The 13320-nt window shown below is 34.4% G+C and overlaps 3 protein-coding genes across 3 annotated transcripts; all 3 read left to right on the top strand.

The window, feature by feature from the left end:
• The first annotated feature begins 3045 nt into the window (after positions 1-3045).
• On the top strand, positions 3046-4738 carry LOC100180927. The gene is made up of 4 exons (XM_002131671.4): positions 3046-3336; positions 3532-3676; positions 3954-4060; positions 4266-4738. Exons 1-4 carry the CDS (start codon positions 3085-3087, stop codon positions 4560-4562), a joined length of 801 nt encoding a protein of 266 aa, XP_002131707.1. The 5' UTR covers positions 3046-3084; the 3' UTR covers positions 4563-4738.
• Positions 4739-6641: 1903 nt separating this feature from the next.
• On the top strand, positions 6642-8248 carry LOC100178565. Its single transcript, XM_002131683.5, has 4 exons — positions 6642-6953; positions 7034-7178; positions 7448-7554; positions 7772-8248. Exons 1-4 carry the CDS (start codon positions 6702-6704, stop codon positions 8066-8068), a joined length of 801 nt encoding a protein of 266 aa, XP_002131719.1. The 5' UTR covers positions 6642-6701; the 3' UTR covers positions 8069-8248.
• A 1320-nt stretch (positions 8249-9568) lies between these two features.
• On the top strand, positions 9569-13227 carry LOC100183243 (exopolyphosphatase PRUNE1-like). The gene is made up of 9 exons (XM_002131692.5): positions 9569-9603; positions 9921-9992; positions 10047-10160; positions 10331-10536; positions 11195-11388; positions 11754-11941; positions 12057-12290; positions 12451-12539; positions 12729-13227. The coding sequence occupies exons 2-9, from the start codon at positions 9921-9923 to the stop codon at positions 12793-12795; spliced, it is 1164 nt and encodes a 387-aa protein (XP_002131728.2). The 5' UTR covers positions 9569-9603; the 3' UTR covers positions 12796-13227.
• Positions 13228-13320: the final 93 nt, after the last annotated feature.

Here is a 13320-nt window from a genome sequence, read left to right on the forward strand (position 1 = left end):
AAAACACAGGGATTATATTTATTGATTAACACACCAGGTGTAATTTTACCAATTCGAAAACAGACAGCAGGGTAAGACGAGATAGTTTAAAATCCCTGTTGATTTCGATCAACAAATTTGACGTATATTACTTATTCTTTCATTGCCATACAGTAGGGTGGGGGGAGATGGGACACCATTTAACTCTATTTTCTCGTTCCATTTAGCAGTAAAAAATGAACATTCAAAGAATTATAAAACTGTATACCCACGACTCCCATAGACCGTTGTTAATTGTTTAAAACACGATCAGGATTCCTGGATATTATGTGCTAAAAGTGTTCCGCTTTTCCCCACTCTACTATATGTTTGGACTTTTCTGTAGTTTGCTGTGACGTTCTTCTGTATTGTTTTATGTTTTTTTGGCTTTTATGTTGAGTTACCACGTGTATTTGTATTTTGCCAGCTTAAACGATGGTCGTTGTTGCCTGAGGGTCCCTTTTTCTCCTGTTGTGCCGACATCCTCCTAAGTAATGAATTAGGCCGGCAGTTCTCGTTACGATTAACGTGGTAGCATTGTGGTTAAAACTTAGTGTATTTTGCTATTACTTGGTGTCGAGTGAGGGCGAGTCTTGTGTGCCCACATGTAGTTTTATTGTCTCAAGTTTTATATACGTAATTACTTTATTAAGCAGCCGTAAACCGTTAGAGCATCAGCATCCTTGATCACACACATGGTGAATGTATTATTAGGAATACAGGTAAATAAACAAAACTAATGTTGTACGCTTTGAAAATTAAATTTAAAAGTTATGTATGTTTTGCCCCACTGCTACAGTTTTATATTGTATGAGGAATTGGTATTCTTCGAACATCAATTTTATTGTATCTTAAAAACTTTTAATAACAGAAAATTAATAATACCTATTGATAAAGTTTACATTTTTGAGTATTGCTATTCTATATTTCACCAAAGCCACTTCTTAGCATTATATTCAAGTACAAATGAGTTTTGAATATACTTTCCATATAGTAGGGTGGGGAAGACGGGACACCTTTAGCACATAATAAATATCCTGATCGTGTTATGAACAATTAACAACGGTATGTGGAAGTCATGAGGATACGGTTATAGATTTTTTTGAATGTTTTTTGTTAACTACGAAGCAGGACAAAAAATAGAGTGAAAGGGTGCCCCATTCTCCCCACTCTATACTATACATTCTTTTGTTATTATATCAGTATATTTTCAATAAATCTATTAAAGAAATATATAATATTATAAAAAATATTTGTTTTGTCTATCATTAAGTAAAAATAGATTGAAATGCGTCTCGTCTTTGCCCGAGACCCGCATTCTCCAGCATCCTAATATATAGGTATCAATTGTCAGCCATCACGCAAAAGAAACATAAAATGTAAAAATAAAGAATACATTTATTCCATCCAGTTACTTCTCTCTATTGTACTATAACCTTGAATTTGCAGGAATTTAGCATTTTAATGCGAACTTTCTAAAAAACACACGAACCGTTCAATATCTATAGCGTGTTTAAACAACTGTGGCTGCGTACTGTCACTCTTCTTCTCTTCGTTCTTTACATAACATGATCTTTGCTATCGCTTTCGAAAAGATAAATGACAATTATATAAATCGTAGCAATGAAGGCATGTTGGATCTGCTGGAAATGCTGCAGACGTTGCGCCGCGTTGTTTGTGGGTACGGATCCGATAGATTTAGCGCCATGTTTATTCTGTTTTTTTTCCAACAGTTTTAAAGTTGTCGAACATTAACACTGAAGTTAAACGTACTTGTGTTTAGGTCGCGGCCTTAAAGCCGGAGTCCGGTACAGTTCAGCTATTGTCAAGGTATTCTTGTTTTGTTAGATTGCAAAGGGCCGCTGCATTGGACTTAGTTAAGTTTGTTCAGTACTTTTGTGATATGGTCGAATGCGTTCCGAGGTATTCCGATTTTTCCATTCATTTGTCACACAGGGTGTCGTGGTCTGGCATGGAAACGTTCTAGATCGGTGGTGGTTTGCCCGAGTTTAGTGAATGGCGTTTTGCGTGTTGGTGGCCGATTGTCTTGTAAGTTGTTTTCGTATGATGGTAAATTTCCGATAATCCTTTCTCGCCTTGAAGCGTAAAAACTGATATTTAAAAAAATAAAAATATAAAAAAATAAAGAATATAGAATTACCCCGTCTAATTACTTTTTTATATTGTACTAAATTCTTGAATTTGCAGGAATTTACCATTTTAATGCAAACTTCACACAGGAACTGTTCAATGCAAAAAGGAAATTTGGATGTACTTTTCGGACGTTATTGTTGTTTTGAGAGCAACAGCCGCGCCTTTTAATTAACAATCTTTCCACACGTTTTAGCGTGTTTAACAATTGTGGTTTTACTATTACTTTCCTTTGTTATTTAAATAACATGACCTTCGGCTATCGTTTTCAAAAAGTAACAACGGTCTATGGGAGTCGTGAAGATACGGTTTCATAATTCTTTGAATGTTTTTTGTTTACTACTAAATAGGACGAGAAAATAGAATAAAAAGGTGTCCCATCTTCCCCCACCCTACTATATCGTTATAGTAAGGAATCGGAATGTATATATACGGACATATAAACTTCATCAAATAATATTTCGCCAAAAATTAATGTTGCTTGATAGAGTCTAATATCGCCGACGGCAATTAACATTACGTTAAACAATATTTTATTTCCAGCTTCGATTTAATCCGTTTTAGTTCCCGAACTTCTTCGTTTGCAATTTTCAACTTGACAATCAAGTTTAAAAGTGTATCTCTATAGATTTCTTGGTTATGAAACATAAAATGTAGTCGCGATAAAAATATTCGCCCATTTAAAGCGTTAATAAATTCAGTTAATTATTAACCGGAAGGAGCAAACACCTATACCTTACAACTATAGACACAATGGCAATGCGCTTTACGGTTGTGATGGTATATGATAACTGATAAAAGGCTTGTTAAATTGCAGCATATTTATACCTCCGAATAGAATATAAATATGCAACATAATAACAAATACGATTTAGGGATAAAGTTGATTAGGTAAGACTATTTAGCTGTGTTAAAATGAAGGTCATATATGCCGGTTACAGTAAAACTGGCACCAAAACTATGTCGGCTGTGTTCATGGAGCTTGGTTACAAGACGTATGATTTCTTCGAAAACTCATGGTATCTTGGGAAAGAATGGAAGCAAATTGTTAACTACGGCGGAACAGTTGAAGATTTTAGAAAAATGTACGAAGGCGTGGACGCTGTGGTGGATTCACCATGTTTCCTGTTTTGGGAGGAAATACTCAAAGCTTACCCGGACACAAAGGTGAGTGATTTTTATTTTTTAAGTAGCTTACTATACATGTAAAGAGTTAAATTATCGTCACGACTGGTTGCGCAAGCGACAGGTATTTATACTTTTATGGAATTTGAACTTGTTTGACCTCTATCCGATTACAAGCATTACGGGATTCCATTTTCCAAAACAAAAATACGTTTAATCATTTTTTTCTAAACGCAGATCATATTTTCTGTCCGTGATGAAGACGCGTGGGTACGTAGCATGCAGAAGCAGTTGCATTCTCTAGCAACTGACCCTTTGTACATTTTGATGCAAGTGTTTTCTTATTCTGGCTGGAAGCATTTCGGTTTTGTGTGCGTTGCTGGTAAGTGATAATAGCATCTTATCAGGTTCCATTTTTGCCTTCTATATGTGGAAGCCATTGTGTATATACCTACTAGTGCTGTGACAAGGTTAAGTCATGATTAGTTGTGTGATTTGTATAATATAACTATTTCAGTACGATAACATGGACTAATGTGTTTTTTGTCAACACGTTAGTGAGGGCGAGGTCCTTATTCGAGATTCTTAGGTTCCTATAGGATTTATGACAGACCTGGCTCATTTATCTATACTAACATATTTATATGACCCGTTTTCAGCTCAGTCAGTTCTTGGATCTGCACAGAGATGGCCTTGGTCTAAATTCAAGTACAACGAAACGGTGTGGAGGCGAATGTACAAGCATCATAACAATTATCTGTTACAGGTGAGAAATATAAACCAACGCAAAATTACGAATTACGAAGTCTAGTGTAAACAATAAGACTCACCTGATTAACGTAGTCTGTATCTCAATGTATTCCCTTGTTGAATCAAAACGTTATGAAATTGCGAAGTTATATAACTTACTTTTATTGTTTTTTTCTCTGTACAGTTTAGTTGGCTAATTCTGAACTTTAATATTTTGACAGAACGCTCCTAAAGATAAGTTATTGGTGTTCAACTTTAAAGACGGTTGGGAACCAATCTGTAAATTCCATGGAGAGGAAATTCCAGACAAACCTTTTCCGCATGCGAATATTGGAGCTTCTATTATTCGAGATTACATGGAGACGCATCCTATCATGATCAGGATGCTGCGAGAAACGATGTTGACGGTCGGAGTTCTTACTCTCATTGGAGCATATGGTGGATACAAGGTTTACCGAAACCCAACAATTATAAACAGTTGGATAAGCGCTGCGGTATCAAGGTTCAAATTTTGGTGAAATTTACTTAATGCCATTTTCTCAAACTAGAAAGTGTTGTTGGCTAACCGTTGACAAAATGTATACCATGTAACAACTATGTATATGCAACAGTCCTATATTATTGTTTAATAGCTAACTGCTGATGTATTTGCATACCTTTTTGAAGAAATTTGAAATAGGAAAATCTTATGCAATCTTTGTGCTGATGCAAGTAAAACAGAAGAAAAAGGCGCGCCACGACGACCAATCATGCTTAGAGGTTAACAAGCGCGAGACGCATCAATTCAACACAAAAGTCAAACACAAAACGGAAGGAAAATTGGGGAACAACACAGAAGAACGCCACAGCAAACCACACACAAAAACCAAAACCGTTCAACGCTAAACGAAACAATACGTTACAATAGCCTACTAAATGTTATGAGTATATAGGTTATGATATTAAATATTAATCATTTAAAGCGGCAGAGGCAAAATGTACCAACCCCTTAGTTAATTGATTGAACTCAATACATAGCAAACTTGAAAGTGCCAAACACGCGAATCAAGTAGACTTTCACACATTAGGAACAGGTTTATAACAATGAACAATCAGGAACTGGTTCGGTAACGTTTTGGAATTCGTTACGGCGCAAATCATTGTGAATTCAGTTTGTTACGTCAAAATGTTGAAATGACGTCACATTGATCACGCTAATGTGACGCATTGTTTCCGTGTTAAATGTTTGTTGTGCTTGTTTCTAGTTTTACTTCGGTTGTTAAAGACTTTGGTGTTGGGTTGATACGTCTTGTGCTAAACCACCTTTAACATAATTAGTTGTCGTGGCGCAAGTGCGCCTTCTTCCCCTGTTTCTTACATCCGCCTTAGTATTATATTTCACACAAGCCACTTCCCATAAATTATCTTTAAGTGCAAATGACCAAGTTTTGAATATACTTTCCATATAGTAGATTGGAGGTAGACGGGACACCTTTAGCACATAATAAATATCCTGATCGTGTTATGAACAATTAACAACGGTCTATGGGAGTCATGAGGATACGGTTATATAATTCCTTTAACGTTTTTTTTTATTAACTACGATATAGGACAAAAAATAGAGTGAAAAGGTGTCCCATCCTCCCCCACCCTACTATATATTAACTTGTTAATATATCAGTATATTATATTATAGAAAAATTTAATAATATAAAAAAATAATTGTTTTTGTCCATCATTAAGTAAAAATAGATTGAAATACGTCTCGTCTTGGCCCGAGACCCGCATTCTCCAGCATCCTTATATAGCAAAAGAAACTTGAAATGTAAAAAAATTCCGTGCGAACTCTAAAAAGCACAGGAACTGTTCAATGCGAATAGGAAATTTAAATGTACGTTTTGCACGTTATTGGTGTTTTGGGTAGAGAAGCCGCGCGTTTTAATTAACATTCTTGTGGTTTTACTATTACTTATAACAACTGTGGTTTTTAGGTTTACTTTCCTTTGGTTTTTAAATAACATGGCCTTCGGCTATCGTTTTCGAAAAGTTGAATAACAATTGTCTGATTATGTATGTCTGATTATGTATATTACTAGAATCACGGGATATATACATGAGGAATGTATATATACGGACCTAACTTCATCAAATATTATTTCACCATAAATTAATGTTGCCTTATAGAGTTAATTATCGCCGACGGCAGTAAGTCTTAGCTTCAATTTAATCCGTGTTATAGTGATGCCCGAACTTCTTTGTTTGCAATTTAAACTCGACAAACAAGTTTAAAAGTTTATCTCAAGTAGATTTCTTGGTTATGAAATATAAAATGTAATCGCAATAAAAGTATTCACCTAGTTGATCGCTTTGAAGATAAATAACCAATTGTTTTTTCAGAATTACTGTTTGCTATATTGCAAACATTGCAGCGGGCAGCGTTAGTAAATTCAGTTAATTACTAACCGTAAGGAGCATAGGTTACACCTATACCTTACAACTGAACACAATGGCAATGCGCTTTACGTATGTGGCATATAATAACTGATAAAAGGCTTAAATTTTATATATATTTATACCATAATATTTATACCGCCAAATAGAATATAAATATGCAATATAATAACAAATACGATTTTAGGGATATAGCTAATTAGGTAAGAGGATTTAGCTGTGTTAAAATGAAGGTCATATATGCCGGTTACAGTAAAACAGGCACCAAAACTATGTCGGCTGCGTTCATGGAGCTTGGTTACAAGACGTATGATTTCTTCGAAAACTCATGGTATCTTGGGAAAGAATGGAAGCAAATTGTTAACCACGGCGGAACAGTTGAAGATTTTAGAAAAATGTACGAAGGCGTGGACGCTGTGGTGGACTCACCATGTTACCTGTTTTGGGAAGAATTACTGGAAGCCTACCCGGACACAAAGGTTATTTCTAAATACTAGCATCACGGGGTGCCGTTTTCCAAAACAAAAATATACATTCAATCATTTTTTTGTAATCGCAGATCATATTTTCTGTCCGTGATGAAGACACGTGGGTACGCAGCATGCAAAAGCAGTTGCATTCTTTAGAAACTGACCCTTTGTACATTTTGATGCAAGTGTTTTCTTATTCTGGCTGGAAGCATTTCGGTTTTATGTGTGTTGCTGGTAAGCGATAATTAATAGCATTTTGTAGTGGTCCTTTTTGCTTTATTGTATGCCACTAGGATATACATATAAGTGCCGTAAGAGCTAAGAAGACTGAATCTTGTTTAGTCAGATGATTTGTATAATATGTTTCAGTTCGCTAACATTAACTATTGTGTTTTTGTTAACACATTGGTAAGGGTATATATGGTCCTTAGGTTTTAAGATTCAGGCCGTCAGACTTGGCTCATTTATCTATGCTATAACACATTTGTATGACCCATTTTCAGTCCACTCAGTTCTTGGATCTGCACAGAGATGGCCTTGGTCTAAATTCAAGTACAACGAAACGGTGTGGAGGCGAATGTACAAGTATCATAACAATTATCTGTTACAGGTAAGAAATATAAACCAACGCAAAATTACGAATTGCCAAGTCGAAATTACCAAGTCGAAAAATAAGACCGAGTATATTATATAGAATAATGTAGCCCGTATCTCAATGTATTCCTTTACTGAATTAAACGTTATGAAATTGCGAAGTTATGTAACTTACTTTCATTGTTTTTTCCATGCGTTTAGTTGGCTTTTATTAAACTTTAATATTTTGGCAGAACGCTCCTAAAGATAAGTTATTGGTGTTCAATTTTAAAGACGGTTGGGAACCAATTTGTAAATTTCTTGGAAAGGAAATTCCAGACAAACCTTTTCCGCATGCGAATATTGGAGCTTCTATTGTCCGGGATTTAATGGAGACGCATCCTATCATGATCAGGATGATGCGAGAAACGATGTTGACGGTCGGAGTTCTTACTCTCATTGGAGCATATGGTGGATACAAGGTTTACCGAAACCCAACAATTATAAACGGTTGGATAAGCGCTGCGGTATCAAGGTTCAAATTTTGGTGATTCTCTGTGACGTCACATACCAGCATGTTCTGCAAACTCTAACTTTCCATCCATAGCAAATAAAATTGTTAGGCAAGAGTAGACTAACATCACCACTTCGTGACGCCATATCATCATTGTTTATATAAAATAGCTTATGTATATACGTAATAAATAAAGCCCAGTGCGATTTATGCCATATCGGTGTGTGACTTGCGTAGACGGAAAACGCGCAGTGGGCCCAATGAAAAAACGTCGCGAAAAGTGTACAATTAAGTCGTACATGCTTTTAGGAATGACACATACAAACCTCATGCGCAGTAGCGATGCGGCGCATGCGCAATAGCGTCCGGTAGAAATTCAACGGCGGAAAAAATATACCAGGACAACGTAACTGTCTTCCTTTGCAGACCAAGAACAAAGACGGAAACCCAGATAAAGGTTTAAGGCTTCAGATTTTAATTATGAGTTATGTGTTGTGTGTCTGCGATCCTGTACTTTATTTTGTTATATCTTATATGTTTATTTTTTTCAGTCATTCACAGCTATAGTGCATTTTGCATGTCAGTGAAATATATATACAATTAAACTATTGCGAGCATTCTAATTCATCCGATTTTGATGTTGTACATTCCACGGTGTGTTTCTTCTACAAAGATTGAAAGGTTTCAGCGATTCTGTATTGTCCTGATCGCTTGGCGAGAACGCCATGGTGGTACATAAATACTTGATCAATATGAATACGCAGTATCGATGTGCGACAGTTTTTACTAGTGTAAATTTATAATTAAACATACAACCCGTCGTTACAATGCGTGTTTACACATCTTTTATTTTAACCACTGAGCTATACTGTGATATCTATGGTTTTAATCGTTTTAAAATGGAACGTGCCCATTTATTGGAGTTATGATTACTTGTATGTATTTAAGAGATGTAAAAAATTAGATGTAAAAATTTGAATATGGCAAAAGAACAAAACAAGAACCAACGTTGAACTAAAAGAGATCTATATGGCCAGCGCGTACTAAACAAGAACAATCTTTCAACAATGAAGAACACTTACGTACCCAACGATCTTAAAGGGCCTAAACACACCCCACGTCACTTTTATTTTTTATGGTAAATTCATAAAGCGACTGTTTTATTGATTCCAAAAATACTTTGCTTATTAAAATTGGTCCAGTATAGGCGTAGATATTCGTCCTCAAACAGTGATCTCTAGCGCTATCCTTTTATTACTACGAGCTTCGTGGTTGTGACGTAGGAACGTACTAGTCACGTGACTGATTCATTCGTAAAAGCGAAACATGCGTTTTTTTTTGTGCTTTTTTGCGTTTTTTTTTTGTTCTCTCGTTTTTCGCTAAAAACACTGCCTCTCGCCTTTCTCAGTGTTTCTGAATGAGAGCGGCCACGCTTCAACAATTTTGTGACGTGTTTGTCACGTGGGTAGTACACTACTCAATTTTTTCGCCACGCAACTTCCAAATCAGTTTTATGAATTTCACGGTGTTTGAGCTGGAATATCTTTGGTTATACAGAACCGATTAAAACAAGTAAGGTGTCGTTGGAATTAGAAAAACACACTCTATCTATTAAATCGATGTACATTTGAGTGTGTTTAGGCCCTTTAAAACTTGCAATTTTCACATGTGGGAAATACCCATCTGGATTTTCCAAAATATGGGCACAGTTTAACGTTTTATTATTAAACTATGATAGGATAATAAATTAAAATGAAATGCCAGTGAGACTAGCATATTTCTTAAGTTACATACTGACTTCGAGTTCTGACGTGTTAAGATAGAGTCCGTATATAAACACAGTCTCTGGTAATAGATAACATATTTTGACATTTTTATAACTTTCGTAGATGCACCAATCCGTGAATATTAAAAAAATGAATTCATTTTTGTCATCCACGAAAGCTGCGTTGACGGAGTTGGTAAGATAATCTTGGTGGTAATAGTAAACTTAATTTTAACCCTTTTGTTCGCAGACTTCACAATTCGGAAAGTATAAAAATAAACCAATCCATCTCGCGATTGGGAATCAAGCATGTGACCTTGATTCTTGTGTGTCTGCAGTTTCATACGCATGGATGAAATCAAAAGTTAGTTACAACTTCATTACCTAGAAATCTATACACTTAATGACATGTTATTCCAAACTGCCTCATCGTTTATTCGTGTATAAAATACCACTTTATAAGCTGTACAGTATATCTAATTATTAATTAAGCTATTACTTTGCTATTATTCTTATCCAAACCATTTTTTCTAGTTAACACCTGGCATTCTGCACGTGCCTGTGATGAATTTGAAACGAAATCTTTTTAGGCTTCGAACAGAAGTTAATTATATATTTAAAGAACTTTCGGTTGAACCGGAGCATATTGTATTTCTGTACGATCTTAACTTGTCTTTATTTAAGAAGTTAAGCAAAGATGATCTAACTATTACTTTGTTGGATCACCATTTTATACAAACGTTAGTAGTAATAAAACTCTCTTATTTTGACATTTACTTTTTTAAAGTTTGTACTTTGATATTTGCTGCTTTTTACTTTACACCTAGTGAAAAATAAATATTTGTGAAATTTAGGTTGAATATGTCGCTATCAGTATAATTTAAGATACTGGTTCTATCTGTAGTTTCCTTTTTTACCATATTATATAGTAGGGTGGGGAAAGATGGGATATTTTTTATTTTTTTGTCACATTTGGTAGTAAAAAAATATATAATACTGTATCCTCACTACTCTAATGGACCATTGTTAATTGTTTAAAACACGAACTTATCAGTAACTTAGTAACTTCAAAAAGTTTTGTTAATAACTCACCTCTGGTGCCCTGTCACAAAAAATTACGTTACCTTGTAAGCGGGCACAAGGAACATGAAACAGAACACTCAGGTTACAACAACTGTTGATTCCTAATCACACAAAGATAAAAACATTACCCTTAAATATTAATACTCACACCCATTGTATAAATTAAATTGTAAATTTCTTTAAATATTATTACCTAATAAATCCACTGTTTGTTTACTGTTTATTTCTAAATTTTGCACATTTTATTATCATATATAAAGCTAAGACAGTCTTTTTCACCATATTATTTAAACAGATGAAATTATTTTTTTACAGGTCCAATCCACTGATTGAATTGAAATCTTATGTAACTGAAATAATTGACCATCGTCCAATTAACCATGATATTCCACCTACCATAGAGACCAACATTTATCAAGTGGGTTCCTGTTCTACTCTGATAGCTGAGAAAATGCTGCAGCACTTAAACAGAGATGAGTTAATTCCAGAAATTATCACTTTGACTTTTGGTATGCTTATCGTTTTGTAAATTGTTTTTTGTTTATTTTTTATTTAATTACATATTTTATAAATATGTTATTTTGTTTTATTGATGGACGTAATATATTCAAAGGTGATGAAAAATGAAAGGATGGTTTTTTATGTTCATCAAATCTACTAGATAATTGGTTTTATTTGTTTTTATCTATTGTTAGTTTCAAATTTTCGAGTAATCCATATTTTTTAATTTGCTGCATACTGCAAATGAATTTAATAGCATTAAATAATGAATGGATGTAACTTACTTTATCCTCGCGTGGCCAGAAAACGACAGTCGTTAAACACTAGTGTTCTGTATTATACAAACTAATGTTTTATTGTTAATATTTTATAGGTTCCATTTTAGTTGACACTGATAACTTGACAGCTGACGGTAAAGTGACATCACGGGATGTGAATGTAGTGGAGCTATTGCTGCAAAAAAGCAATCGTAACAAACGTGATCTAAATGCTTTATATACTTCATTGGCTAAAGCCAAATTTTCCATTGAAGGTTTAAATGCTCATGAGATGTTACTAAAAGTAAGCCCAAATATGTATGTGTGTTTACCATTTTCTTATACTTTTGATAAAAATTCTACATATTTATGTGTATGTATGCTAATATTTTTTTGTTTTACTAGTTTTTATTTTTCAGGATCCAAAAATAATTGAAAATCCAAGCAACACCTTCCGCGTGATGTTTAGCACATTACACCAGGACCAGAATTCTTTCTTTCAGCGAGAAGATGCTAAAGCCGCAATTCTTTCCAATTTAGAAACACAAAATCTGCAATCATGGATTTCTTTGTCATCTGTATCAATTGATCATGAGGGCCATAAGTACAAACCTATTGCTGTCCACTGTCCTAATGATGAACAAAGAGAAAGGGTAATAATTACAGGATTAGTCTAATGATCATCCTGTTATTGCTACCTGTCTGTGGAATTGCTTAAGGTTTTAGTCTATTTCATTATTCACTTCACAAATCTCTTCTACATATGTGTTTGTGTTTTAATATTTGCTCATATATTTTGTTGTTTTATTCCAGATTACAACAGCATTAATTGAAGCTGAGTCTTTAGACATAGGGCTAGACACAGATTGTTCAGAAAGATTTAACTATTGTATATTTTTAAGGTAAAGTTTGCTTTGTATTTTATTTGCATGTGTTTTATATTATGTTATTGTTGTCCAATAGTATGTTTTGTTGTGGTAGTTATAACACTTGTCGTAAATGTACCTTAGGTGCTGCCCTTTATTAATATAAGTAAAGTGTTACACACACATGATCAGTATTAACATGTTGTAAAAACACACTTTTTTCAGAATGTACAACTGCAAAGCAACTCGGAAACAACTTTTACCTGTAGTCGATAACCTCTTGCAATCCTAAAAGTAACTTTGTGCTTTTATATTACATATATATATATATATGTTACGTAAACACCTCATACTTTCTCATTGGAATGAGCTGGTTGCTACTTTATTTGTTTGTTAATGTATAAATAACTTCATGTTAATCATACACCTTAGTGAATGCAACTTGCACCTCAAACTATGTGTACTCAGTAGTCTAATTTCCTGCTTCAATACCCTGCTTATAAGTTAATCATTAATGCAAATAATGCATAGCTAGTTATACCCATATAAGAAGCCTAGCCCAATTTGTATTACCACTAGTTGGACTAAGTTTAGTGCTAGAGCTGCTCTAATAAATTTGATTATTTTTCAGTGTATAATGCATTGGTTAAATGTTGTTAATTTGTTTGTAATGTTTACTACACCATGAGGTTTGTGGTGAAAATATATGTGAGGTTTTCTCCCTTAGTGATTGCGTGATTATCGGCCTCATTAGCTTGCACTCATAAAGTCGAGTGCTCTTTCTACGCTACTTCAACACTAATAACAATGTCTGAGT

This window comes from Ciona intestinalis, unplaced genomic scaffold, assembly GCF_000224145.3.
Source record: "Ciona intestinalis unplaced genomic scaffold, KH HT000098.2, whole genome shotgun sequence".
Taxonomy (NCBI): domain Eukaryota; kingdom Metazoa; phylum Chordata; class Ascidiacea; order Phlebobranchia; family Cionidae; genus Ciona; species Ciona intestinalis.

What these genes read in the sequence shown, in the direction of transcription:
- LOC100180927 (XM_002131671.4), top strand. Translation starts at nt 3,085, where the DNA reads ATGAAGGTCATATATGCCGGTTACAGTAAAACTGGCACCAAAACTATG. An exon ending in CGGTTTTGTGTGCGTTGCTG is followed by an intron (nt 3,677 to 3,953) that starts GTAAGTGATAAT and finishes ACCCGTTTTCAG; the next exon opens with CTCAGTCAGTTCTTGGATCT. An exon ending in ATAACAATTATCTGTTACAG is followed by an intron (nt 4,061 to 4,265) that starts GTGAGAAATATA and finishes ATATTTTGACAG; the next exon opens with AACGCTCCTAAAGATAAGTT.
- LOC100178565 (XM_002131683.5), top strand. Translation starts at nt 6,702, where the DNA reads ATGAAGGTCATATATGCCGGTTACAGTAAAACAGGCACCAAAACTATG. An exon ending in AAGCCTACCCGGACACAAAG is followed by an intron (nt 6,954 to 7,033) that starts GTTATTTCTAAA and finishes TTGTAATCGCAG; the next exon opens with ATCATATTTTCTGTCCGTGA. An exon ending in CGGTTTTATGTGTGTTGCTG is followed by an intron (nt 7,179 to 7,447) that starts GTAAGCGATAAT and finishes ACCCATTTTCAG; the next exon opens with TCCACTCAGTTCTTGGATCT.
- LOC100183243 (XM_002131692.5), top strand. Translation starts at nt 9,921, where the DNA reads ATGCACCAATCCGTGAATATTAAAAAAATGAATTCATTTTTGTCATCC. An exon ending in ACGCATGGATGAAATCAAAA is followed by an intron (nt 10,161 to 10,330) that starts GTTAGTTACAAC and finishes CATTTTTTCTAG; the next exon opens with TTAACACCTGGCATTCTGCA. An exon ending in GATCACCATTTTATACAAAC is followed by an intron (nt 10,537 to 11,194) that starts GTTAGTAGTAAT and finishes ATTTTTTTACAG; the next exon opens with GTCCAATCCACTGATTGAAT.